Here is a 24,976-nt window from a genome sequence, read left to right as displayed (position 1 = left end):
TCCAAAACCTTCTCTATTGCACATTGAGAACATTCTACACTTCAGTGCCATGACAAAAGTCCAACTCTGGCATGAAACATTTATTCTTCTTTTCGTTTTTCAACTTTGACCACGTTTTAATAATGTAGTACATTTGTTTGAAGTAAGTACAGGTAAGTGACAAAAAGAAGTATTACAATAAATAACGCTAGGCAGTGCTTCCCCCTCAACCCCATTAAAAAAAACTAGGCAGGTGTGAAAACTGACATTAAAACAAAAGAGAAAAAGCAGTGACCGACTTCTGAAATTGTGCTCTTTGTTTCAACACACACTTGAATGCCAACCTTCAACACCACAACCACTAGACAGGATCGGCAGCAAGTCATTCCTGAAATATGACAATCTTGGAAACAAGTTGTTGCTAAAAAGTCATTCCAGACCTAAATGGCCCTGTTGATGTTGCCTCTTGGGGGGCTCAACAGGGGGTCTTGATCGTAGTCGTCATCTGTGAAGTTGGGCACGAGGGCAGGCTCTATAATCGGCGTGATGGATTCTTGGAATCTCCTGTGAGCCTCGATGCGCTGCTTTCTGCTCTGATTCAACACACGTCCCTGTACAAGTAATCATAAATTCATGGTGAGCAACTATACTAACAATTATGAGTGAGTACATGTCATACATTTCTACTACTTCTGTCTAGACTAGCATCCTTCTTTTATATGATTAATATAAAGTTAATCTCGATTAAGTTTTGTGAAACAAAAAAATTACTGTGCAAGGAATTCTCAAATCAAGAATGTGTGATGCATAAACAAAGTTGATTTCTAGAGTCAAAATGTAAACAATTCTCTCAAGTACACCATCATACAATCCCTGTTAAGAATATATATGTACTCTTCTACAGTGGTCACTTATTACAAAGTGTCATTGAGACTTCATAAAAACCTTTGAAAATTGATAATAGCTGTCGGAAACAAAATGAAGAAACACATCACATCATTCAGTATCTACAACCAAACTTATTATCTGCCTGAAATAGCAATTGACATACCGTATGTCCAAAAAAAAATTACAACGAGGCCCTATGCAATGATATCTTTAAAAATATTGCATCAATCTAAATACAAATTCAGGGTATGAAACTATAACTCATTGCCCACATCTTACAGAAAACCCCATTCGATTTGCTTCAGTGGTTAAAGAAAAATGAAGAATTTTGTAGAGGATGTCGGGAATCTCTTTTGTCCAAGTTCTGTCTATTGTTCACACACAAAATCATCGAAGTGCTAAACTTGACATGACATGCTTTACTACAATCCACATTTCTCTGTGACCGCTTAACCAAATCGAATGGGGATTTCTGCAAAGTAGACTTAAGATGTTATATTTTAAGAAACTGAAGTAGCATTGAAAAAAAAAAAATAATCATATTGGATGTTATCAATGCGAAAATCTGATTGTAATTTTTGTGTGACATACTGCAGTGTGTCCCCAAAAAATTACAATCAATTTTTCAAACTGATAACATCCAAAATGATCCACCTGTCTAAGTGCTACTTCAGGGTCTTAAAATATAACATCTTAGCTCTATTTTGCAGAAAATCCCATTCAATTTGGTTGAGCGGTCACAGATAAATGTAGATTGTTGTAAAGCATGTCAAGAGTCTGATTTTTCCAAGTTTAGCACTTCGATGATTTTGTGTGTGAACAATAGACAGAACTTGGACAAAAGAGATTCCCGACATCCTCTACAAAATTCCTCATTTCTCTTTGACCACAGAAGCAAATCGAATGGGGTTTTCTGTAAGATGTGGGCAATGAGTTATAGTTTCATACCCTGAATTTGTATTTAGATTGATGCAATATCTTTAAAGATATCATTGCATAGGGACCCGTTGTAATTTTTTGGGGGACATACTGTACTGTATTCGCCATATATTTTGCAATGTTTTTAATTCCACAAATTTCATGTGTCTTGTGATATTCAAGAATTCAGCAACACACAAAAATATTATAGACTCTGATCCCAACATGAATGTGATGTCCATGTGTACATTTAGCTCTGTTCATTACTTTACTCCATTATTGCAAAATCTAACCACTCGTGAAATTGTCAGGAAGTCCTGGGGCCCGTTGCATAAAAGTTACAATTATGGTAACTTTGCCATCCAATGGTAACTTCCATGGAATTCTTGATTTTGATTGGCTGTTGAGTATTGTTACCATGGTAGTTACCATTGGATGGCAAAGTTACCATAATTGTAACTTTTATGCAACGGGCCCCAGATTCGTGAAAATTAGACAATTGCTAAATATATAGTGTATACAGTACTATGATTATGCTTATATCCACAGATAGAGAGGATTAGTTACCCGTCTAGTGTCCACCACATTGAGTAGAAATGTTGTGACAACACAGGCCAGTGTGTTGGCAAACAGGTAGATCATTGTCATTGTCCAGTGCTTTATGGTCTCCTTGTAGGGTAACCTAAGACAAGATTCAAAGAGCAGACTTGTAAACAAGAAATCCATATGTCTCAATTGGAAGGTACTGTGGAAAATCAAAGATATGTTCTGTCAGGTACAATGTAGCACCCATCAAAAGACAGGAGAAAAGAAAGGGTGCGTTCGAGCGTTCTCCTAAAGCGAACTGTACCGTACCGTACCCGCGCCAGAGGAGCGTTCGAACGCTCCTAAAGTGTACCGTACCGTACTGTACCGAGCCAAAAGTGGACCACTTCCCAATGTGCTCCAAAAGCGTACAAAAGCGTACCAAAAGTTTGTTGTAAAGCATGCGCGTATCATGCGCATACGTCACAATGCAAAGACATCATTCTCTTTGTTCGGGACTGCTGTAAGTAGGTCAAGCGCAAGGTGAATGACATTCTTGCTGTAAACAAGCGTGACCTTTTCTAAAAATAGATCGTGAGGTACGCTTTCTCAACAGAGCGCTCAAACGCTCCAAAACTGGCACAGTTCGGTACGGTACGCTTTAGTTCAGTTCGCTTTGGTTCGCTTTAGAGCGTTCGAACGCACCCATAGTTTAGTATCCCTTCTGTTTGGATATGAGAGACAGTGTCTTTCCCAGAAAACCCCACAAGACCCTCACTCTCATGCCACAGAATGTGACAATTTCACAAGGGATCGTCAAGGCACCATAATAAGCACACACAACTCTTTCACTTTCCCAAAACCACAACTTAACCTTTGAGGCAATTCCTGCCATTATCATTGTTGACCAAAAACAAAATCACCCCCTCACTTTAACCTGTTAAGGATGGTTTGATTTTGCTACAACACACATTTCCCATTGATGCTTGCCCAAGTATACTCGGGACTCGTCCTCAACAGGTTAAAGACCTATAACAAGTCAAAGACCCCATTACAAGAAACTTTGATAAAGCAAAGAATACAAATCAAACATGAAACTTTGGAAGGAGGAGAATCATAAGCGGCACAAGTGGAATATACTCGACTGCTCTCCATTGATTGCATCAATGTATATGGTAATAGTATGAACTTGCACCATGATAAAGTGATTTCATATAAATCCTAAAACAGGTGGCGTGACAGTGCACTCTAGTATGGAGTAATTACTACAAAGATTCTGGCTGGCCTGGCCGCCATACAATTTTTCACCTCAATTACTCATACAATATTTTCATACACAGCTCTTTTGTTTGAAATGTATCATCAATATCCTTTCCAATCCTATACAAATGATTACAAATGTGTGGCATTGTGTCAGAGGAATTATTCAGGACCAGACTTAGAAGGAGGGGCAACGGAGCTACCATGGCAGAAGTCACTTACGATTCTCTGTCCCCAAGAATGGCTCCAATGACGACATTAGAAACCCCGATGCCAACCATCTGGACTGATGTTGCGATGCCCATCGCCGTGCCGATCGTTGCCTGGGGAACGACAAGCGGGATGGACGGCCAGAGACTTGCCTGGAAGAGAGAAGAAAAAAAACTGGGTAAAAGTCTCGGTTCTTTCATTGTTTCCTTCTAATCTCTCACACACTGAATCATGATTAGAATGGGGCATTTAAGCACTGACAAACTAAAAACAGCAAATAAATATGTGTCTCTACTAATTTTATGAAATCCCAGATAACATCTTTTATTACTGAACATGATATGCCCGCATGCTTTCTCACCAATTGTGATAACCCAAGTATCATATTAAAGAGACTTTCCTTCCAGCTCCAAGCCTAGATTGGTTGCAGTACATTTAGCCAGGTACTGTTCTCTACCTACAGCACAGCCACACATTAACACTCTATGGCTGGTACATGTATTTAAAAATAAAAAAAAAGAAAAGAAAAAAAGATGTGTTATTATGTAACACCTACAAGTAATGCACAAGCACATACATTATGTACTGTACTCATTGTATTATACAGTGTATTCACTCTTATTGAGCAAATTGCCCACTAAAACTTTGAAAAGGTGGATTGTGTGATTATTTTATACCTACAAGCCACGCACAAGCACACATTGTACACGTATTATGCAGTTTATTCACTCTTATGAGTAAATTGCCCACTAGAACTTTGTAAAGATGGATAGAAGTATACTGTACAAGTTGTGCATCTGTTCAACTGGAGCTGCTTTTGCCTTTTCCAGATGAATTAAAGCTATCAAGTTTACAAGTAAAAATACATATTATAGATTTCTTTCAGGGTTGTCACGCTTTCAAGCTCTGCATTTTATGTGAACCCCTGCAACCCCATTGCAAAACACAATATCTATTGCTCATTGATTTTGACAAGCCTCTGTTATGTTATGCCACAATGTCAAAATGTACCCTTCCTTTAATATCTTGAATTAGTATTTTCTTTGCAAAATCTGTGTCACAAAAAAAATGCAAAAACCAGCACATTAAATGAATACCTTGAATGAAGATTTCATTGATTGTATTTGCACAAAACTACAACTTCATTACCACTACTCAAAGCTCAAAATCATATCACTGTGACTGGCGGGTAAGGCATGTGATGAATACCACAACCAATAAATAACGAAGTTAAGAATTCTCACAGCAGCAAACGAGTATGTGACTCCGAGCCAGAGTGTAGAGACGAGTGGGTAGACATAGGAGAAGGCCAGGAGACCAAAGACTGGTATCGTCAGCACGGCACAGCTCAGGGCCAGAATTCCTCTCATCCCAAATATATCCTAGGGAATGGAAAAGCAGAATGTGTTGTTCTAGAGTAACAAGATTTTCCTATTCACAAACATATATGACCTTGCATCACAAAAACAACTAGAAATGTCGCTATGGCGACTGGTATGCCTCCGCCTTAATGCATGGTTCTCCTAATAAGTCCATACTACAATGTCTTCACAATGTGTGATGAGTTTCAAATAATTGGCAAAATATTAAAATGACAGGTTTGTCACAAATGTGTTGAATGTTCACTTTCCTTGAACTAGGTTCAATTGGATGGATGGCTATACTGCCTAAGAGCGCAGGTATTTGGGGATTTGAGGATTTTTACTTCACAAGTCTATGCATTGATTAACTTTCAAGGTATGGAGAAAAAGTGTAATTTTACTATCAAATAGTAACATTTTTGTATTCTAACTTGGCCTTTGACCCTGGACCTTTGACCCTATGACCCTAAAATTCCGAAGATAATCACTGTCAGGTAGAACATGCATCTGTACTAAGTTTCATGATGATACCTTGAGTCACTTTCAAGATATGGACGAAAAAATTAAATTTACCACTTTCACTGGACCTTTGACCTTTGGCCAAGAAACTTCCCAGAGAATCTCTATTTGGTTATACATGTATATATCAAGTTTCAAGAAAAATCTGGCAAGTATTGCATTTAAATATGAGGAAAAAGTGAAATTATGAGGAGTTGACCTTGACCTTTGACCCATGATCTTTGACCCATGACCCCCACATTCCCTAGATAACCACTGCTAGTCAGTACATGCATATGTACTAAGTTCCAAGAAGATAGCTTGAACCATTTCCAAGATATGGAGAAAAGAGTGAAATGTTAACATTTTCACTTGACCTCTGACCTTTGACCTCATGACTCAAAACTCTCTCTCTGGAGAATCTTTATTTGGTATTACATGTATACACCAAGTTTCAATAAAAAACCTCCAGGCATTGCATAGATATGGGGGAAATAGTGAAATTTTGAGCATTTGACCTTGACCTTTTGATCTTTGACCTTGAGCATGTGCCCCCAAAAGTTGATAGGCACAACTTCGTCCACTCATGCATACACATACCAAGTTTCATTAGGATACATTAAACAGTTTTTTTTAGTTACGCTGTCCACAAAATTCATTACAGACGGATGGACGGACGGAAGGACGGACAACCCGAAAACATAATGCCTCCGGCGACACTTCGTGGCAGAGGCATAAAAACAAAAAGTCGTAAAACTGGGATTTTCCTCTTAGGGTAGACACATAAGCCATAAGGTTTATAATGACATATAAGTCAATGCAAATGGACTTTCCTAACCCATCTTAATAAAGGAATGAAAGTACACCCTTGGAAATATATCTGCTGAGAGAAGAGGCTTTGACGTTTAGTCTACTGTAAAAGTGGAAATTTTCGCGGTGTTGAAATTTTTGCGCATTTCGCGCAACCAGAAACTAGCGCGAAAATAAAACCCCGCGAATATATTTGCTTGCCATATGTTCCTGTGTGTGTGATGTCTTGCTTCCGCGGAATTAAAAACACGCAAAACTCTTCTGACCCGGCCAAGCGCGAAAAATTAGTCGCGCGAAAATATCCACTTTTACAGTATTCAAGTACTGCTCCATCCAATGAATGTAACAAAAGAAAAAAACTCCGTAACAATCACAATGAAATGATTATCAGACTATTAAGCTGAAAGTTTGTCCACTCATTAAGTAAATTCTATTCATGACTAAGACTAACTTTCAATAGCATCATCCTTCTAAAAGTTATAAAAGTTATGAAGAAGTATTTTTTTTTCAGAAATGTATTTAAGGAACCTATGTGGCATACCTATTTACACAGATTGAAAAAAAAAAAGTGAATCTAGAAAAATTGCAAAAAAAAAGATAATTTCCCATTCATTTGTGATCCCAAACTTTAAAATTATGTAGAAGAAGAAGAATTGCTCTGTCAGAAAATACATTTTAAAAAACCCTAAAAAATTGATTAGAAAAATCCATTTCACCTATTTTGAGTCCTCACTTACAATCTGGTCTTGTGAATTATTGTCAGTTTCGTGATGCACAGTTACATATGGGAAATGCATGACCATAACTCTACATAAGAGTTAACGAAGAAGGGAGAAGTGTACAGTATGCTCCTTGACTTTAATAGTTAAAAAGGGATGGCTAGTAACTGATCAGTGGGAATCAGTGGGAATGCTGGGGGATGATTGTTCCAATTCTTGTGGGATTCCTTTAAGAGTACATTATATATTTATTGTTGTGTGAAAATTATTTGCTTCAGAATGGTCTCATATTCAAGTAATGTGCAGTTTAATGTTTCCAGGCTAGCATGCCTGTACAGTGACGGGGCATTAAACTGCATATTACTTGAATTTGTGACTGTTCTGAAGCAAACAATTTTCACACAACAATAGATATATAATGTACTCTTAAATGAATTCCACAAGGATTGGAACACTCACCCCCAGCATTCCCACCGATTCCCACTGATCAGTTATTAGCCATCCCCTTTAATGGCGTGACCTCTCTTTTTTTTCATCAATTCTCCACAGACATTTCTTTTCAGCATCTTGCATATTCTGTGATCCTTGAAAGTCAGCTAGGTAAAGGAAATTACTGTAAAACGAGGAATTTTTGCGTGCATTTTAATTTCGCGAATTTCGCGTGTGCTAAAATTCGCGAAATTAAAATGCACGCGAAAGCTTTTGTCTACACTACATGCATTGAACGCCAGTAGCAATTTGCGAAAATTTCATGCCATGAAAAAGGCTGTCGGCTCCAATTCGCGAAAATTTCATGCCGCGAATATATCATGTTTTACAGTATTACTCTCCAAGACATACATGAGCTCAAGAAGTCAAAGAAACCAATACCAATATCACATTTGTGATGAGAACTTTTCTTCAGAAGTATCTGAAAGATTCCTGTTGTATCCAACACATCATTTATTCAATTTGGTAATTAATCTATTTGGTGTTTATTCATATTGCTTGCACACACAAGTCAATACCGCTATTATAATTCTGAAATTACTGCAACATACAATCTTGAGCAGCAGTGAAATGAAATGTGTGTAATAATCAGCATGATGATTGTAGTGCTATGTCAATTTGTCATTCGTTTGACGATCAACTCACAATGATGACTCCAAGAAAAGGAGACAGTAGGAGGGAGGCGTCGTACACTGCACCGGCTAGGTAGGCAGGGACAGGCGACTCCTCAGTGAAGTTGTACTTGTCCTGGATGAATTTACTGAAAGATAAATCAAACCTTCACAATAAATTACGGTGTTTCATCTTTTCAGCTCCGGCTCATCTCTGAGATTGATATAATTTATGTGCCTATGCCTGTAGCGATAAAAGCTGCTGAAAACTACTTATCCAATAGTAGCAGGCCAATGGAGTAAAATGGAGATCTTTTGACTCCTACTGTAAAAGTGGAAATTTTCGCGGTTTTGAAATTTTCAGGCATTTTGAGAACAAAAAACTAGCGCGAAAAATAAAAGCATGCAAATATTTTTGCATGCCATATGTTCCAGTACTTCTCTTGATTTTGCGGAATCAAAAACATGCGATACTCTTCTCAACAAGCCAAGCGCAAAAAATTAGTGGCATGAAAATATCCACTTCTACCATGTTACAATTATGTGTACACATGTACAGTGCACTCCCGTTATAACGAACACAGTTGTAACGAAATTCCGGTTACAATGAAGTAAAAATTCAGGCCGAAACATTATCCACTCTATGTATTTTCATTGTTTATTTGTTTGGCTATAACAAATTTTCGATATAATGAAAGAAAATTGCCAGTACCAAGGACTTCATTAGAACGGGAGTCCACTGTATGTACAATCATATGTAAAATACATGTATCAATGTATGTATCTACACACATGTATGGATGGATGTAAGCCAGGAAGAGTTAGCAATTATTCATTAAATTTTACATGGAAGGTTGTTTTTTTTCTCCTGAAATCTGTATTACAAAATATACTTAATTTGGCTGAGAATAAGACTGAAGAAAGGTAATCTGCAATGACAAATTCAATTTGCATTGTCAATTGTAAAGATTTGCTAAACAATACACACTACTAAGTGAGAAAATACATCCCCATACCTCTCTAACATGCCCCACTGTTCACTTTCTGGCCACTCTTAACCCTGCTATTATTCCAACTACACAATCTATACAGTCTATCTAGTTTGGTAATACCATATCTAAATTCTGATAAGATGTTTCTATTTTGAAATTTGAATTTGTTTTGGGTTTATACAATCTACAAATCAAACCGACAGAAGTCGCTTATTGCAGTGCAATAGAGTATATAAATATAGCAGCTACACTTCTGATATAACCTTTCTTATCATTATTATTCTTAGTTTATCATTATAACAACAACTACTACTACTACTACTACTACTACTACTGCTGCTACTACTACTACTACTACTACTACTACTATTAATTACTATTATACTTATCACCATTATTTGCCTCACCTTGCATCTGCGACGAAGGGAAAGACACCGTTGTAGAAGAACATGATGGAAAACACAAGTAGCCAATAGGGCAGGGTGAAATTTATGATGTCAGAAACTCTGACCCTCTTGGAATTTTCTTTAACCTCTTCCTCCTGAAAGGGAAAAAAAAAAATATTGAAAGGGGGGGGGGGGGGGGGTGAAGAGTTAGAAAAGAAGCAGAACATGGAAAAGACAAGTACGCTGTACAGGGGACTGGTAGTAGTAGCTTTGCCAAATGAGAAAGTTTTGGTCATTATTCTCTCGATTGCCTTATAGCAATTTGTACACACATTAAAGTCAGAGGGTGCTACTTTGGTGTGCTGCGTTGTATTTGGCTAGCACAGAAAATACTGCTGAAGTAATGAACAAAAAAAATGGTAATGTAGAATTCTAATTATCTGCCATGCCTGCTTGAATCAAAATTAGAAAAGACTACAGATAAATATTACAATTTCAGAGTACAAAAGTAAAATTAAAGTGTTTGCAAAAGAACTAAAATTTGATGTAATTTTGACGGGCTATCAATTTCTGTTAGATTATAAATCAATGAGTAGGCAATCATTATAACAATGAGACTGTAATCAATTAAATGGATTTCTCTGTCTCTGTCAACCTGCAAAAAGAATCGCGTTTGGGGGGCACTGGCGGCTCTCTGAGAATTTCAGGAGGAACGGGTTAACATCAATACTAAGTTTGATGGTGCCAAAATTAATGTGTGTCTTTGGCTTTCAGATTCTATCAAATAAGACGTATGTGCTTGTAATCTATTCCAATCAATTCTCCTGTTGCTTAGAGGAAATGTGAGGCTGGTATTTACAAATCACACCAGAGACACCTATAAAATATCATCATCATCATCATCACTGGAATTGTCAGCCATCTCTTAACTTTTAAACTCTCTACACTATGTAGCATATCACACTGAGTATTCAAACATTTTTGTTTCATTTTAGATTGTTAAACTGTGCTAAATGCAAGCTGTGCTTTGTAATGGGGTGTCATGCCTCCTTACACACAGGTCTGCAAAAAAAACTCATCACTAACCCAAATTTGAAGGAAATGCTTTGTTAAATGAATTCCAAACATAAATAAAGTGCTAAACAGCACACACATCGCTTGCCATAGCAGCCTTCTTCACTCACCTGTCCGAGTTGCTTAACTCCAGCTATATCCAGTGAACTGACAATGAGGGCGGAGACGAATCCCGTCAGGCAGAGGATCGCCCCACCCCAAAGTGTGAAGAGGAGTCCATGCTGGTCTTCAATCTCCTTGGTAAAGAAGAAGTTCAGTACACTCCCCTGGCATTGAGACAAGCACAGGTAGAAAAGCAAAACATTGCAGGGATTCAATTACATCGGGTCTCAAACTTCTCAATTGTATGCAAAGTTTTGGCAGTCACGGTCACATGCTCTGAACGAAAGCTGATGACACCCCTGATCATGTGACACCCCTGATCATGTGACACTGATTTGAAAATACAGCTGTGACTGTGTCAGGAATGGAATGTGTTTTTCTTGCATGAAATGAGCAGCTTTCCAAATAAAGTACCTTGCTAATTCTCTGTAACCAGGGATTTAGTGTTGTCATTAAATCATTACTCCATGACTCAGCTTTAGAGAGATAAGATTCCTAGCTTTTACCAACAAAGTCTCTCCTCATTTTATTCCACACAACAAAGAGATTTCTGCTCCATCTTGTTATTTTTTTCCTTCATTATTTTAGCCATCTCTGTAGTTATCATCATCATCATAATCTATTATTATCATCATTGCTAAAATAATCATCTCATGATAATGATGATGATATACCCATTTTAAACAGGGGTTTGCAATAATAGATGCATTTCTACCATCTGCTATTGTACCAATAATCAATGAAATATCAAATACCAAATAAATGTTCCTCACAGCCAATTGCTGGCTACCAACTTGCTGCTACGGAAACCAATAACTATTATGATATCATAGCATACTGCAAAAAAACAAACAAACAAAAAAACCTGCTTTACGAAACAGAATATGGTACCCTTTTCAGAAAATGGTGAGCAGGTGGTGGACTTCCATATATCAGTAATACAATGACCATCCGATAATCGGAACGGAAAACAGATCTCCTAATCCCTCCTGATTAAGTGGTGACCACTGTACTTACCAGTCTGGAGAAGGTCAGAGTGATGCCAAAGGCAAAGGCCAGTTCCTTGTCCTTGAACCAGAAGGCAGTGATTCTATTCTGAACAACTGGGGACAAGAACATAGAATAAAGGCTCCTTGATGACATATTCAAACCACTTGCCCATTTCATTGAAATTCAAAGTTTACGAAATTTACTGGCCTAAACAAGATCATTGAGAAAGAAACAAACCCTTCAGTATATATCCTACCTAGGCATGCTGTACTGCAGGGACTAATTTCATTTCTCAAATTTGATTAGCAGTTTTGATCAGTGGGAAAATACTTTAAACAAAGTTCTGTACAGTCCTATGTAAAGAACCTGCAACACACAAGAAATTTTGAATAGCAGTCATAAAAAATACATAGCAAATTGTGATGCGTTACCAGGAAAATTATTCCCTGTACTGCATGAAGCACTAGAATGCCACTATATCCCAACTATTGCTAGATTTTAGCACAATCGAAATCACCACGATAATGTTGTCAGAAGATTTCATTCTGTCAGATCTCTAAATGTCTTTGAAGTTTCATCCACATGAAATAATTTCATCACTAGTAGCGTATGTTGTATGTCATGGTTACTATTTCAAGCTATGCAACCATTTTCTTAACAAAGTGCACCAGAAATATACCTGAAATCCAACCAACTTCTTCTCCTATATTATCAATATTTAAGTGTATTTCTTACTTGTTAATGATCCGTTGCCTGATCCAAAGAGAAGACGACCAAGGAGCATGACAGGAAACATGGCAGCTGATCCTTTGAACATGGCACCCAAAGCAAACATACAGGATCCCAGGAGGCAGAGGCCTGAGAAGAGGAACAGTCCAACTGGAGAAGGGAGGGGTGAAGACCAGTTAAAAACAGATGAATCAAGCCGGAGTCGTAGCAGCCATTTTCAAATCCCCTCGCACTACGGATAGCATCAACTACAGTGCACTCCCGTTACAATGGACACAGTTATAACGAAATTCTGATTACAATGAAATAAAAATTCAGGCTGCAACATTATCCTCTTCATGTCTTTTTTTTTATTGTTTATTATGGCTAAATCTCGATAGACGAAAGAAAACTGCCGGTCCCTAGGACTTTGTTATAACAGGATTCCACTGTATCGTGATACTGGCCAAAGCTGAAGCCTGAGCCACAGTCATGTGCATCAGAATGTGGGCCTTTTCATGAGATCAATATTCATTGGCTAACAGAAACCTTAACCGGCCCACCACTCCTACTGAATTGTCCAGGCACTACACAACATTACATGTATTTCCTTACATATAATGACAAAAGTTACTACACTCTACTTTTTCCTATTAAACAATAAATATTAACCCCCGAAAGGCAGGAATGATGAGTGATTCTAGTTATTTATAAGGAAAGACCATCATGATAAAGCCACTTTCTATTTGGGCTACCTTTGTGGATATACAAAACATAGTACAGTGCTCTTACTCTCGTACTATGATACAAAATTCCCCCCCCCAAAAAAAATAATAATAATAATAATAAATAAATAAATAAATAAATAAATAAATGAATGAATAAATAAATAAATAAATAAATAAATAAATAAATAAATAAATAAAAAATAAATAAATAAATAAATAAATGAATGAATAAATAGATAAATAAATTTTAAAAAGTATTGATTCAAAACATCTGCATCAACAGTGAGAAAGTCATATTCAATTAAAATTTCTTCATCAGAAATTTCAGATAATAGCATGTAGATATATGTGACGAGACAATAAAAAAGAACTGCCTGGTACTTGTGAACAGATAAGTGTAACACTCACTTCAGAACACTCTGAAAAAGAGGAGGAACATTATTACTTACTTCTGTTTCCTAGTTTGTCTATCAGGACACCAGCACCAATGACTACCACAGCATTTCTATCACAAAATACAAGACAAGAAATACACTGATTTGGACAACCTACAAGCATCTGTACAATAAATTCTATAGATACAATTCAGATTTAGTATTGTGATCTGAAGTTTAACTCTTCATGTGCCATTTTCGCACACCCGAGTCAGTCGACGGCGTGGCGTGTTCGCATATTCTGCTCAAACGCACAAACCCGCCAAATCGGGCAATAAATCGCCAAATGCCATTGAAGTACAATGAAACTTTTCTCGTGATTCCATTCCTGTCACAAGTTGCTTGCATTTTATGTAGTGATGACTATCAAGCCATATTTCCTACTGGATCTGTCAGTAAATTCTGTTAAGTTTCTGTCACTGTTTTGCGTGCAGTAGCTATTTGTCATTTGAAAGAAAAACAATCATAGATTTGTTATACAATTTACATCAAAGCAAAGTTTGGCATTTTCTCTACAACTTGCTCATAACATGTCAAGGGTACCAAAAATCGATATTTTAAGTTACATTGATTTGAAACATAAAATGCCAAAACATTAGAGTGAAACACTGTAATACCGAAAGATTGCAACAAATCAGCAAGATGAGTAATATGTAATGTAAAAAAAAAATGGAGAGACCCAGAGAAAAGACAATGCTTGTCATATATAGGGCCAAATGAGAAGAAAAAATAAATCAATACAAAAATAAAGTAATATATTCTTTTCACAGGTGCATGCAGACAAAGCTGTCACTTACTAATGTCAAACAATAATTTCTTGTGCATTCTAATTTCACAAATTTTGTGAGAAACAAGAATCACGAAATTAAATGCAAGCGAAAGTTTTGTCTCTACTATAATGCATTTTATGCCAGAGGCAATTCACAAAAATTTATGCCCCAAGCTGCTGATCGCTAAAAATTTCATGACGTGAATATTTCATGATTTACAGTAGTCACATTCATAATGCCCTCTAAATCACAGACAAAGTTATCAAGTGGAGACTCTCATTGGCTTGTACAATGTATTGTACAGCACCTTCCATCAAATTTGTACAAGCGACACAAGCAGGGGCAGATCCAGGAATTCCGTACAGAGGGGGCGCGTTTATAGAATTAAAGGGGGGCGCACGCACCCCTCCCATTTTTTCTTTTTATTTCTTTTGTTTCAACCAAAAAATAATGGGGGGGGGGGCGTGCACCCGATGCGGTCCTCCCTGGATCCGCCACTGCACAAGGGCATGCTGTAAGTCAACTTACGTCCAGGCATAAATGGCGTAGAGTAGATTGTACTGTACATAGGTCATACCAAGTCCCTCTTCACATTCAGGTTCATTTTTGCCGCGGGTTGCATTGGTACATGTGATGTTCTGTACAGAAGAAAAGAATGCAATAAACCACACATACAGGGAAAATCACTGAAACACATGTATGAAAAATGAAAAGAAAAGGTAGAAACCTTTTAATGATTTTCAATGCTCTGAGGAATACACAGGCAATTCCCGTGAAATAAGAAGGCAATTCCATTGTATCACAAATGCATATTTGCATTACTTATAACCATACACGTATCTATCATTACATCAAACTTTGCAAAACATCAGTATTTCGATACTTTACAGGTCATTGACCTCTAAGGGTAATCAGAGGTCAAATCTGACTTCCCTCTCTATTTTAAAACTGTAATGAGTATGGAAACATCTTAAGACTTTCCTTACATACATCTAACAAACGTATGTCAACCTGTGCATAGACTGTGGATGTCCAGGGTGGTCCACAACATGAAATTTTTCCAAGTGTGTTGCAAGCTCTGAACGTGAGAATATTGTGGAATTTGTCTGTGCACAGAGCGCACATCACGAGAAGGTAGCGCTCAATATTTTGCAGCTTACTTCTCTTTGTGCTGCTTACGTTCAATGTGCTGTCTTATGTTTTGTGCACAGATTACCAAATTACTAGGTAGTATGATCTTTCTCAAGTTGTGCACATGTTTGTCAAATGTTTGAATTTTGAGCATGTTGCAAATTCTTGAGGATGTTGCATAGCATGTTGCTAGTTTTTGAGGATGCTGCACAAGAATTTGAGTATGTTGAAGTGATATGCACAAACCCCTTGTGGACCATCCTGGATCATGTCACAGCAATTTGAAGACTATCAATGTAGGCTGTTACAACCACTGTAATTCTGTCTCCATTTAAAATTGTCGACTTAGCAAAACACTTCAGGCAAGACATTCATGAAATAATATTATTATCATTGTATCAATCCAGATTTCCTGCTCAATTTCAAGCGTTGTCATCATTGTCCACTGATTTGAATCTAGGACATGTACAGTTCAGGGAATAATAGTAAACATATCAATAAAGTTCTACACCTGAATGATTTGAATTGTGATGTCATGTGATGTATTGTGATGTCACAATTGCTGCTGCTCTGAAAAGGACAGCACATCACACTATTCACAGCTTTTTATTCAGGATGTTGAATGAAATGATTGGCTTTGAGCCAGATTTGTCTGGGAGCCTACTCTTATGCTTGTGCGTTTCATTTTTTTGTTGTTGTTGCTGTTCTGTTGTTGTTGTTGTTTGTTTGTTTGTTTTTTGCAGCTAAGCTGACTCACCCCTTGAAAGACACCTTGGAGTACACTGGGCATATCAAAGCAGAAATAGGTTCCAAAGGTCAGCATGCAGTTGAAGAAGAGAATCACAAACCTGTAGTAAGCTGAAGACAAGAATAACAACAAAAGGCATCATAGTTCAGTTTGTAGGGTGCATGTATAATCGTAGGTCACACCATTCACAGAGATTCCAACCCATAACATCCTTTGGTCTTAAAGTAGAGATTCTCCAGCCGGAACTCCCTGGCAAACTGGAGACGAATGCAAATATGCGCACAATGATTAATTATGTGCTCTAGCTCACATTACGGGCGTAAGTGAAGTGCAACATCCCTTGTGTCCAGATTTGAGTGACGAGGGATGTACAGGGTATGTACATGTGTATCTGCTAATGTACAGTCAGACGCTCTGACTGGATTATTACCTCTGCCAAGGGAGGCGGTTATGTTTTCATTGCTGTTGGTTGGTTGGTTTGTTTGTCTGTATGCAGAATACATGTAGCTCAAAAAGTTGTGAACGGATTTGGATGAAATTTACAGGAAAGGTTGAGACTGACACAAGGAACAGATGATTAAATTTTGGTACAGTAGTGTTCGAGGAATTATTATGGATTTTATGAAGGATTTTTGATATTTTGCCAGGTAAGTAGGGTCAATGAAGTTTTTTTGAGGTTTGCATGTATACGCGCACTAAAGTGCATGTTCTAGTTTCTGCTAGGGCGAGGTGCGCCGCCCAGCTGGAAGTTGATGATATAACAAAAGGCTTCTATCATTGGGAAATCTGGCGATTTTCAGAATGCAAACATATGGGTGGAAATCACTGATTTCTGTCATACTAGTCTATGGAAGAAGAAGATCAGTGGTGGAAATGAGCTGCGTGGCGGAGCCGAGGTCTGCACTCTCAGAGTGCTTCTCTAGTTGTCACTTGCTTCCTTCTGTCAAAAAAGAATGACATTAGGTGTGTACATGTACTTGCTTCCTGTTCCTTTTGACCAATCAATACTTCACAATATTGCAAGACAATAACCGATGCTTTATTAGATCCTAACATCACATCAACCTTTTTATCAAGTAGTCCACTGACATGCCCTAGGCAGTGATGTCATGATCATGGTCTAGACTGGTACTCTATCATCAATCACTTTTTTACAGTGATTTCCAGAACTGCAGAAGTCCAATCATGATCATAAACACATTAAACATTCAATTTAAGAATGAAATAAATGCTCATCGATCTTGAATCTGTACCCACTGTACATGTAGATCTAGAATTTATAGAAACTAGACTTACATGTCAGTTCGGGAAACCCACTCACAAGGGGGGCCCCTCCTTATAAGTAACCCGTCCCCCTTATAAGTAACCCCGTCCCCCTTATAAGTAACCCCCGGGGCACCCCTTATAAGGAGCCTCCACGCTTTTTTGCAATGCAACGCGAAAATGAAAGGACTACTCAGTCGCCACGTCTGCACTCAAGCATTGCCGCGCCGCCGCGCCTGGCGACACTCACACCAGTAATCGCTCGCATTTCAGCATTCGCATGGGTCGTTTGACATTGCATTTAAATCCATGATTTTAGATATGATGCCTCGAACCGATTTTGCTCAAATTTCGTGAGTAACTAGGAAACTTGTGAAGCTTTATGGACATAATCAAGCGAATTGCCGCAGTCCTTTCATTTTCGCGTTGCATTGCAAAAAAGCGTGGAGACTCCTTATAAGGGGTGCCCCGGGGGTTCCTTATAAGGGGGACGGGGTTACTTATAAGGGGGACGGGTTACTTATAAGGAGGGGCCCCCCTTGTGAGTGGGTTTCCCGAACTGATGTAGTGTACATTCTACAATTGTTTTGAATACAATGCAGACAATACTAGAGTCTAAAGATAGTATCTTCTAGAGTACAGGGCAAAGTATTAGACTATTAAGTGTGAGCAATCATGCACTTTATGGCCCTATAATAAATTTAAGTCCTATACACGTTGCGGTTGCTGTTCCATAGTTTGAACAGATAGACAGAACATGAACACGGCTGTGTGTTTAGCCGTCACACCATCACCAGTATGTAACCCCGGGACGCTCCTTGTACACAGTTACACCAGTATGAAACCATCGCATTGCATTGGCTAGACTAAAAACACGAAAGGAAATGAGTGAAAGAGTAATGTAGATTCTTTTCTAAATGTAGTCTAACATGGACAATAACCTGAAAGTGAAACATGTGAAATGTCAGTCATGCCGAGCTCTTTTTCTACCACTAAATCCACTGCAACTTACTTTTTGACGCGTGAAGACAAGCCATTTTCACTGAATACTCGATACTTTCTTCTATCTGGCTCACTCGTTAAAGTTCGTACAACACGGCCGAAATAACGCTAGAAATGTGTATTAATGAATGAATGAGCTGTCAAATCACATCAGGTACTTGCACTTCAGTAGTGGCACGATTGGATTTTTCTATTCGCTCCGTTGTTCAAGCTGTATACTGAACACTACACACTGGCACCGCACAGTGTAGTAGTGTGTGTGAACTAACTCTGAAGGAAACTCGTGGATGTCATTGTTTTGGTCACCTGACAGGCTGGCAAGAGGGCATCCCATTCTTTCCACAGTTTTTGGAGTAGTCTAGACACCGGGTCTAAATACGCATACGTCACCTACTGCAATCCCGCAAGCACGGCCGGAAAGCCGCAACATGATTAAATACGGAAATACATGTAGTGTATATACATCGCATGTCATGCACATTGGCCTCGATTTTGCCCGCACTGTGGCAAGTTTTTCTTGAAAATTCAGACCCTGTTGACTATATGAATTTTATTTCAAAGATTTCGATTAAAAGATGCAGCCTTCACAGAGGTACATATTTTCAGTAAATCTTTCACATTACTTGGTATATCTTGTCACGAGACTTTATCTCCAGTTGCCCCTCCGTCTGCCATACCCTTCCATGCACCTCTGCCCTACTTTGGCAAAAGGAAGCAAGTGACATCGAGTACAAATACTACAAATGAAGAAAATATGTTTTTGGGTAGGCCCTTCAACGTGGAAATTTGTGATGAGAAATCATGTCGGTGTTCGTGCAAGTCATATGGTGATGCATTTATGACAATTCGAAGAACTTTGATATTCCCATAGAAACTCATTATCATGTAACTTGCTTCCTTTTGACAAAGTATTATAGATTTGTAGCAAACATGAAAAATATGGCAAAAGGAAGCATGTCACAATCATTTCATGAGTATGTTACTTGCTTCCTTTTGCCAAAGTATTACAAGTATAGATTTGTAGGGAACACACAAAAAAAAAATTGGCAAAAGGAAGAAAGTGACAATCATAAATATGTCACCTGCTTCCTTTTGCCGAAGTATTTTAGATTGTGTGCAAATATAGATAATTTGGCAAAAGGAAGCAAAGTGAAAATCATGAGGTGTGTAACTTGCTTCCTTTTGCCAAAGTATTTCAGATTTTTAGCAAACATGAACAATCTGGTAAAAGGAAGCAAGTGACAATCATATCATGAGAATGTTACTTACTTCCTTTTGCCAAAGTATTATAGATTTCTAGCAAACATAAAAATTGGCAAAAGAAAGTAAGTGACAATCATATCATAACGATGTTACTTGCTCCCTTTTGCCAAAGTATTTTAGATTGTATGTAAATATAAATGATTTGTCAAAGGGAAGCGAGTGACAATCATATCATGAGGTTGTTAATGGCTTCCTTTTGCCATTTTTTTTCATGCAATTTTGTGCACTTGCTTCCTTTTGCCACCCGAATATCTCAGAAATGGGCCAAAATTGTAACTTTTGGATTTTCAGTTAAATAGAGCATGCCTCAAATATGTCAAATCAATAAAAAAGTCAATATCCATGTACGATAAAAGTGTCACTTGCTTCCTTTTGCCAAAGTAGGGAAGACCTGTCTACTCGCTCGTCACTTCGCTCTCTTTCTCCAAAGACGATATGATCAGGCCCTAGTTACCAAATACAGCAATTGCAATCAATTAACATCTCCTCCTTTCTCAATGAAGAAGTGAAAAAAAAAATGTGATTCATCAAAGTCACTATTATGATTTTTTTTTCAAAGCAATATTTTTTAATGTTTGTAAACTTTTTTTTGCTTTGACAATAGTTTCATTATATAGGCCCTATACTTGAGCAATCTTGAGCCATTCATAATCAATGGTTAATGGCTGTCAAATTGAAGGCATTTGACTGAGAGGTATAACAAATGAGAGTTGTTCACGCATTCAATTTCATAAATAGGGCTACCTGATGTCGTGTGTGTGAATGGCTATGTGTGAATGGGCGACATCGGAATTTATTCAGGTCAACGAAACTTGGTGGGGTTCTGACTGCCGCGTCACTTTTGAATAGTCTACATCATACACACTCAAACCTTTCATACAAATATCACTTGCATTATGAATGACATATCATGCATGGTATATGTATAAAGCATCTTTTTCTTTCTGGCTCTTTCTTTTGATCTGAATACAATGGTAAAGCAATAATCTTTCAAATTCATGAAATTCTTCCGTCGAGATGTTTTCATTGCAACTGATTAACAAATTGCCCAATACATCGACGTAAATAAGCACTGAATTGATCAGTATTTTGGTAATAGACTTTTTTTTTATCATGGCTACTTCTAAAACACTGATCGATTCAGTGCTTATGTATATTTACATCGATGTAGGGCAATTTGTCAATCAGTTGCAATATAATCTTGTGTCATCTCATTCACTCATTACTCAACCTGTCTCACATAGCCTCATGTTGACTTGTGTTGACTCACACCCTCAACATCACTTCCGATATAGACGAATAAATTATCTAAAAGAGAAGCCATGTATTCCATGATGATTTTCTACAATTTTTTTCTTGGATACGCGCCAACATAAAAAGTTTAAAAAAGCAACAACTAGATTCTGCCAGTGCACCTTTTGTCTGGCCACCAAACGATAATCAGGGTATATTATAAATCAAATACAAGTCGACATGCATTTGCATTGTCGATCAATGTTATTACCCGAAACTTTCCAATACATGCAGAGTATGACAAACTGTCTTTATAAAAATAAAACACATGGAAACACATAGAGAGATTGCAATTTCTTTGCACGCTTCTTTATTGCTTTATTTGTTCCATGGAAAATTCAATCATACAATTCAAAGGAGGCAATTGCTTTTGGAATTAGTTACACATCAGGTCAACGGGAGTATAATAGTCTGTAGTCCATGAGATTCCTGGGTGTCTTGTTACCACAAAGCGGCTTAGATGCTGTCTCCGCTGCCAGCTCCTGCATTGGTTGGAATAACAAAGATAGTTCGATATATAATCATATACAGAAGAACAAGTCTCAAATACGCCATGGATCCAACAAGAAGGGTTTTTTTTTTATTACAAAAATTTCAGCCTGCCTCAGGCCTTCGTCAGTGTAGTGTATACTAAGACAATGAATTGCCTGATAATTTTCTTAGTATACACTATACACTGACGAAGGCCTGAGGCAGGCTGAAAATTTTGTAAATAAAAAACCTTCTTGTTGGATCCATGGTGTATTTGAGACTCGTTCTTCTTATCGATACAACATTCGAAGAAGTCCAACACGTAGAAAGTTCCAAGAGGTAATATACCAGTTGTCAATGATCCATTCTTTCAATTGCTTGCTGGTGTAAAGTTTGATGTATTCCGTATAGCACATTGACTTCTTGACTCCAATAGATCAATAATTTGATTTAGGACTCCCGATCACAAGATCAAGATTCGATCAAGACCACGTGTGCAGTTATAAGATAGTATAGGTATAAAGGGTTAACGGTAGTCAAGATTTTTATTGACAGGTGAAGAAAAATAATAATGTGGATAGCGTTTTCATGACATGCAGAGATTTCTTTAAGATTTATTTTCTTATCATTAATTTGTAATGCATTTTTTCACATGCATACACGAATCACAATATTATTATCTAGATAGGCCTATTGGTTTTTCTATTGCCGCGTAGATCTTGCAGTGCTCCTCAGACAATATCAAAGTGTTATGTTCCATATCAAGACAAAAGTAATAGCCTGATTATCTTATTAGGAGAGAAAAGTATCGAATGTTAGGACAATAAGTGTGCTGCTATACAAAACACGTGCATGTTGACTAGATGTGAAAGACCTTAGAATGGAGAATAACATGTTTTATCTCTATGTTGATCAGTATTGCTGAAGGGATCGGCGGGAGGGATTACTCAAGATTGGAGAGAAAGAAATTGGCACAAACGAGTACAAGAAGGAGAATGAGATGGAGAGGAATAACGAAAAAACAACTTAGTATCATACTGACCGTTGCAGAAGACGACTTGACCACCTCTTCGGCTGCACCAGCAGTCCTGGTTGAATTGTTGGCAGTCTGAAAATTTTCAAAATGGAATATCTGCTGTCATGCATGGACAATATAACACTGCATTGCCTTTGTCGAAGGCCCATACAGCGAGGGCCTCTAACTGATGATGGGGGCCATCGCGGGAGACAGTAATTTTCAAGCCATCGCAGAGAGAGACAAGCTCCATCTCGAGCTGGTGAGCTCTGCTCCAGCTCTCTTTGCTATATCATTCTGGATCTGCATGACCGACGGCAAGAGCTGCAAACCTTTGATACACTCTTCCAAACGAATTAATCAATTTTAGATAGGAATAATTTCAGACGGGGCTGACAAGGTTTCCATTTAAATCTGGTCATGTGTTGTTTTTTTTTCAGATTTAACTAGATTCTAATCATATCTGAATATGAGAATCTATTCAAAATTTGAGCAGATTTTGGTTAGAAATCTCAGAAGTCAACATTCGAAACGATTCCTGCTCAAAGTGATACTTTTTGTGAGAGTGTATATGCTACATCAACATTGACTATTTTTCCTATACAATCTTGTTAATGAACTTTAGATGCGCAAGACGTGGATGATTAGATACAACCTAGGTTTTTTCGAAACCAGTTCTACTCGTGGCTACAATGTCACAATAACCTCCTTAGCCCGTTGAGGACGAGTCCCGAGTATACTCGGGCAGGTGTCTATGGGAAATGCGTGTTGTAGCAAAATCAAACAGTCCTCAACGGGTTAAGGTTGAACCCCTTAGGGAATGAATAATTTTTGAAGAAAAATCGACATTCCGACTTGAATTGCTTTAGCAGAATGGAAATTCAACATTGTGCCACAAAACGATTTAGTTACCAGCATTTATTATAGGCCTTTATGTTTGACAGTTTTGGACTGAACATCAAACAAAATATCATCCATGGCTCATCTGATTATCAAAAATCATCTACGGCCCATCTAAGTATCAATGGCAGTTCTATGACGATAATAACTCAGAGATATCAGTTGATCCGACAAAGCTGCGACTCTCAGTTAGGCCTATTCAGATTTAGCTTTAGCTGGTGGGAACACGTCTTCATGAAGAAGTTTTAACCTGTGTTTTTATTCAGAAAGATGTACGATAGTCAGTATTCGCACAAGAAAGTGCAGGATGGATTCCTAATACTTGTCAGGAAACTTTCACGATGATTTAGTTCCATAAAAACATAGGAATGAATCAGTAAGTATTCGATGGTTCCGTGGTCGATGTACGTCTCTTCAACAATGCAGAACACTCATAGTATTGTTTGTTATATTTTCTAATGAGCTATTTCACATAAAGAGGAAAATCTCCCCAGAATAATACATATAATTCTCTCACTTACACTTGTATTTCTTCATGTTCCTTCCCATTCCCCTCTTCTCGGCCATGAAGAAGTCGATGAGCTCGGCCTGCTCGTCCATCTCGACCTCGGCGAGGGCGGCGACGAAGAGGAGAGCGGCGAGAACGAAGAACAAAGCCTTGGCCATTTTGGGTTTGGATTCGGTGATGCCTCTAGATGTCTGTAGCAAAAATGGTAGAGAAAAACAGAAAAAAAAAACTCAACATAGTAATCACGTAATTGTGGCAATGTAAAAGATAATTAATAGCATATAACTAAACAGTATATAAATAAATAAATAAATAAATATATATATATATATATATATATATATATATATATATGAAGTTGTTGCATGCGACATGATATAGCAATTATCATCAATATACATTGAACATATTGTATATAACTATATAGCTCCCGAATAGAAGGGATTCATACAGAAAATCGCAGATATTGACAAGGTTAAAACATTCAATTAAATTAAATCTAATCAAATTCATTTTCTTTTCTTTTTTACATAATGAAAGCATATCCTTCATTCTTTTCTATGACAAATTAATAATGTAAACGGCACATTGTGAAGAAACAGAGTTTAATGATTGGAAAACATTATTAGACATCATTGTTAAAAAGAATTACGGGACTGATAGCATTGTAGAACCCTTCGCCACTATTATTCATGGACAAAAAAAAAACAAAAACACGTGGGGTTTGAGAGATGAAATTACAAATTTCGATGTCATGTCGGTTCAACATACACTTTGCAGTGACAAAAAGATAACTTATATTTGGGGCCAAAGGGGTGATTTTGACACAGGACAATATACAGTTTACTGAAATCTTCTAAACAAGAAAGAGAGGATGATACTCACGTGCCAACGAAGTCTTTAGGATCTTCCTTCTCCGGATGTGTGAAT

At 37.6% G+C, this 24,976-nt stretch overlaps 2 protein-coding genes across 2 annotated transcripts; both read right to left on the bottom strand.

The window, feature by feature from the left end:
• Positions 1-419: 419 nt before the first annotated feature.
• Positions 420-18,801, bottom strand: LOC139725267 (lysosomal dipeptide transporter MFSD1-like). The gene is made up of 13 exons (XM_071636355.1): positions 18,607-18,801; positions 16,341-16,441; positions 14,981-15,090; positions 13,698-13,753; positions 12,548-12,691; positions 11,840-11,925; positions 10,831-10,986; positions 9,668-9,801; positions 8,303-8,417; positions 5,025-5,162; positions 3,793-3,932; positions 2,353-2,467; positions 420-590 (listed from the first exon to the last, which is right to left on the bottom strand). The coding sequence occupies exons 1-13, from the start codon at positions 18,629-18,631 to the stop codon at positions 420-422; spliced, it is 1,491 nt and encodes a 496-aa protein (XP_071492456.1). The 5' UTR covers positions 18,632-18,801.
• A 2,638-nt stretch (positions 18,802-21,439) lies between these two features.
• Positions 21,440-24,234, bottom strand: LOC139725286 (uncharacterized). Its single transcript, XM_071636374.1, has 3 exons — positions 24,060-24,234; positions 22,666-22,731; positions 21,440-21,634 (listed from the first exon to the last, which is right to left on the bottom strand). The coding sequence occupies exons 1-3, from the start codon at positions 24,202-24,204 to the stop codon at positions 21,609-21,611; spliced, it is 237 nt and encodes a 78-aa protein (XP_071492475.1). The 5' UTR covers positions 24,205-24,234; the 3' UTR covers positions 21,440-21,608.
• Between the last annotated feature and the right edge of the window lie 742 nt (positions 24,235-24,976).

Source organism: Diadema antillarum, unplaced genomic scaffold (assembly GCF_040938485.1).
Source record: "Diadema antillarum isolate AM-2024a unplaced genomic scaffold, OU_Dant_1.0 seq00000030_RagTag, whole genome shotgun sequence".
NCBI classification, from domain to species: Eukaryota; Metazoa; Echinodermata; class Echinoidea; order Diadematoida; family Diadematidae; genus Diadema; species Diadema antillarum.
Note: the sequence above shows the minus strand (reverse complement) of the source record. Positions and strands in the feature narration are given on the sequence as shown.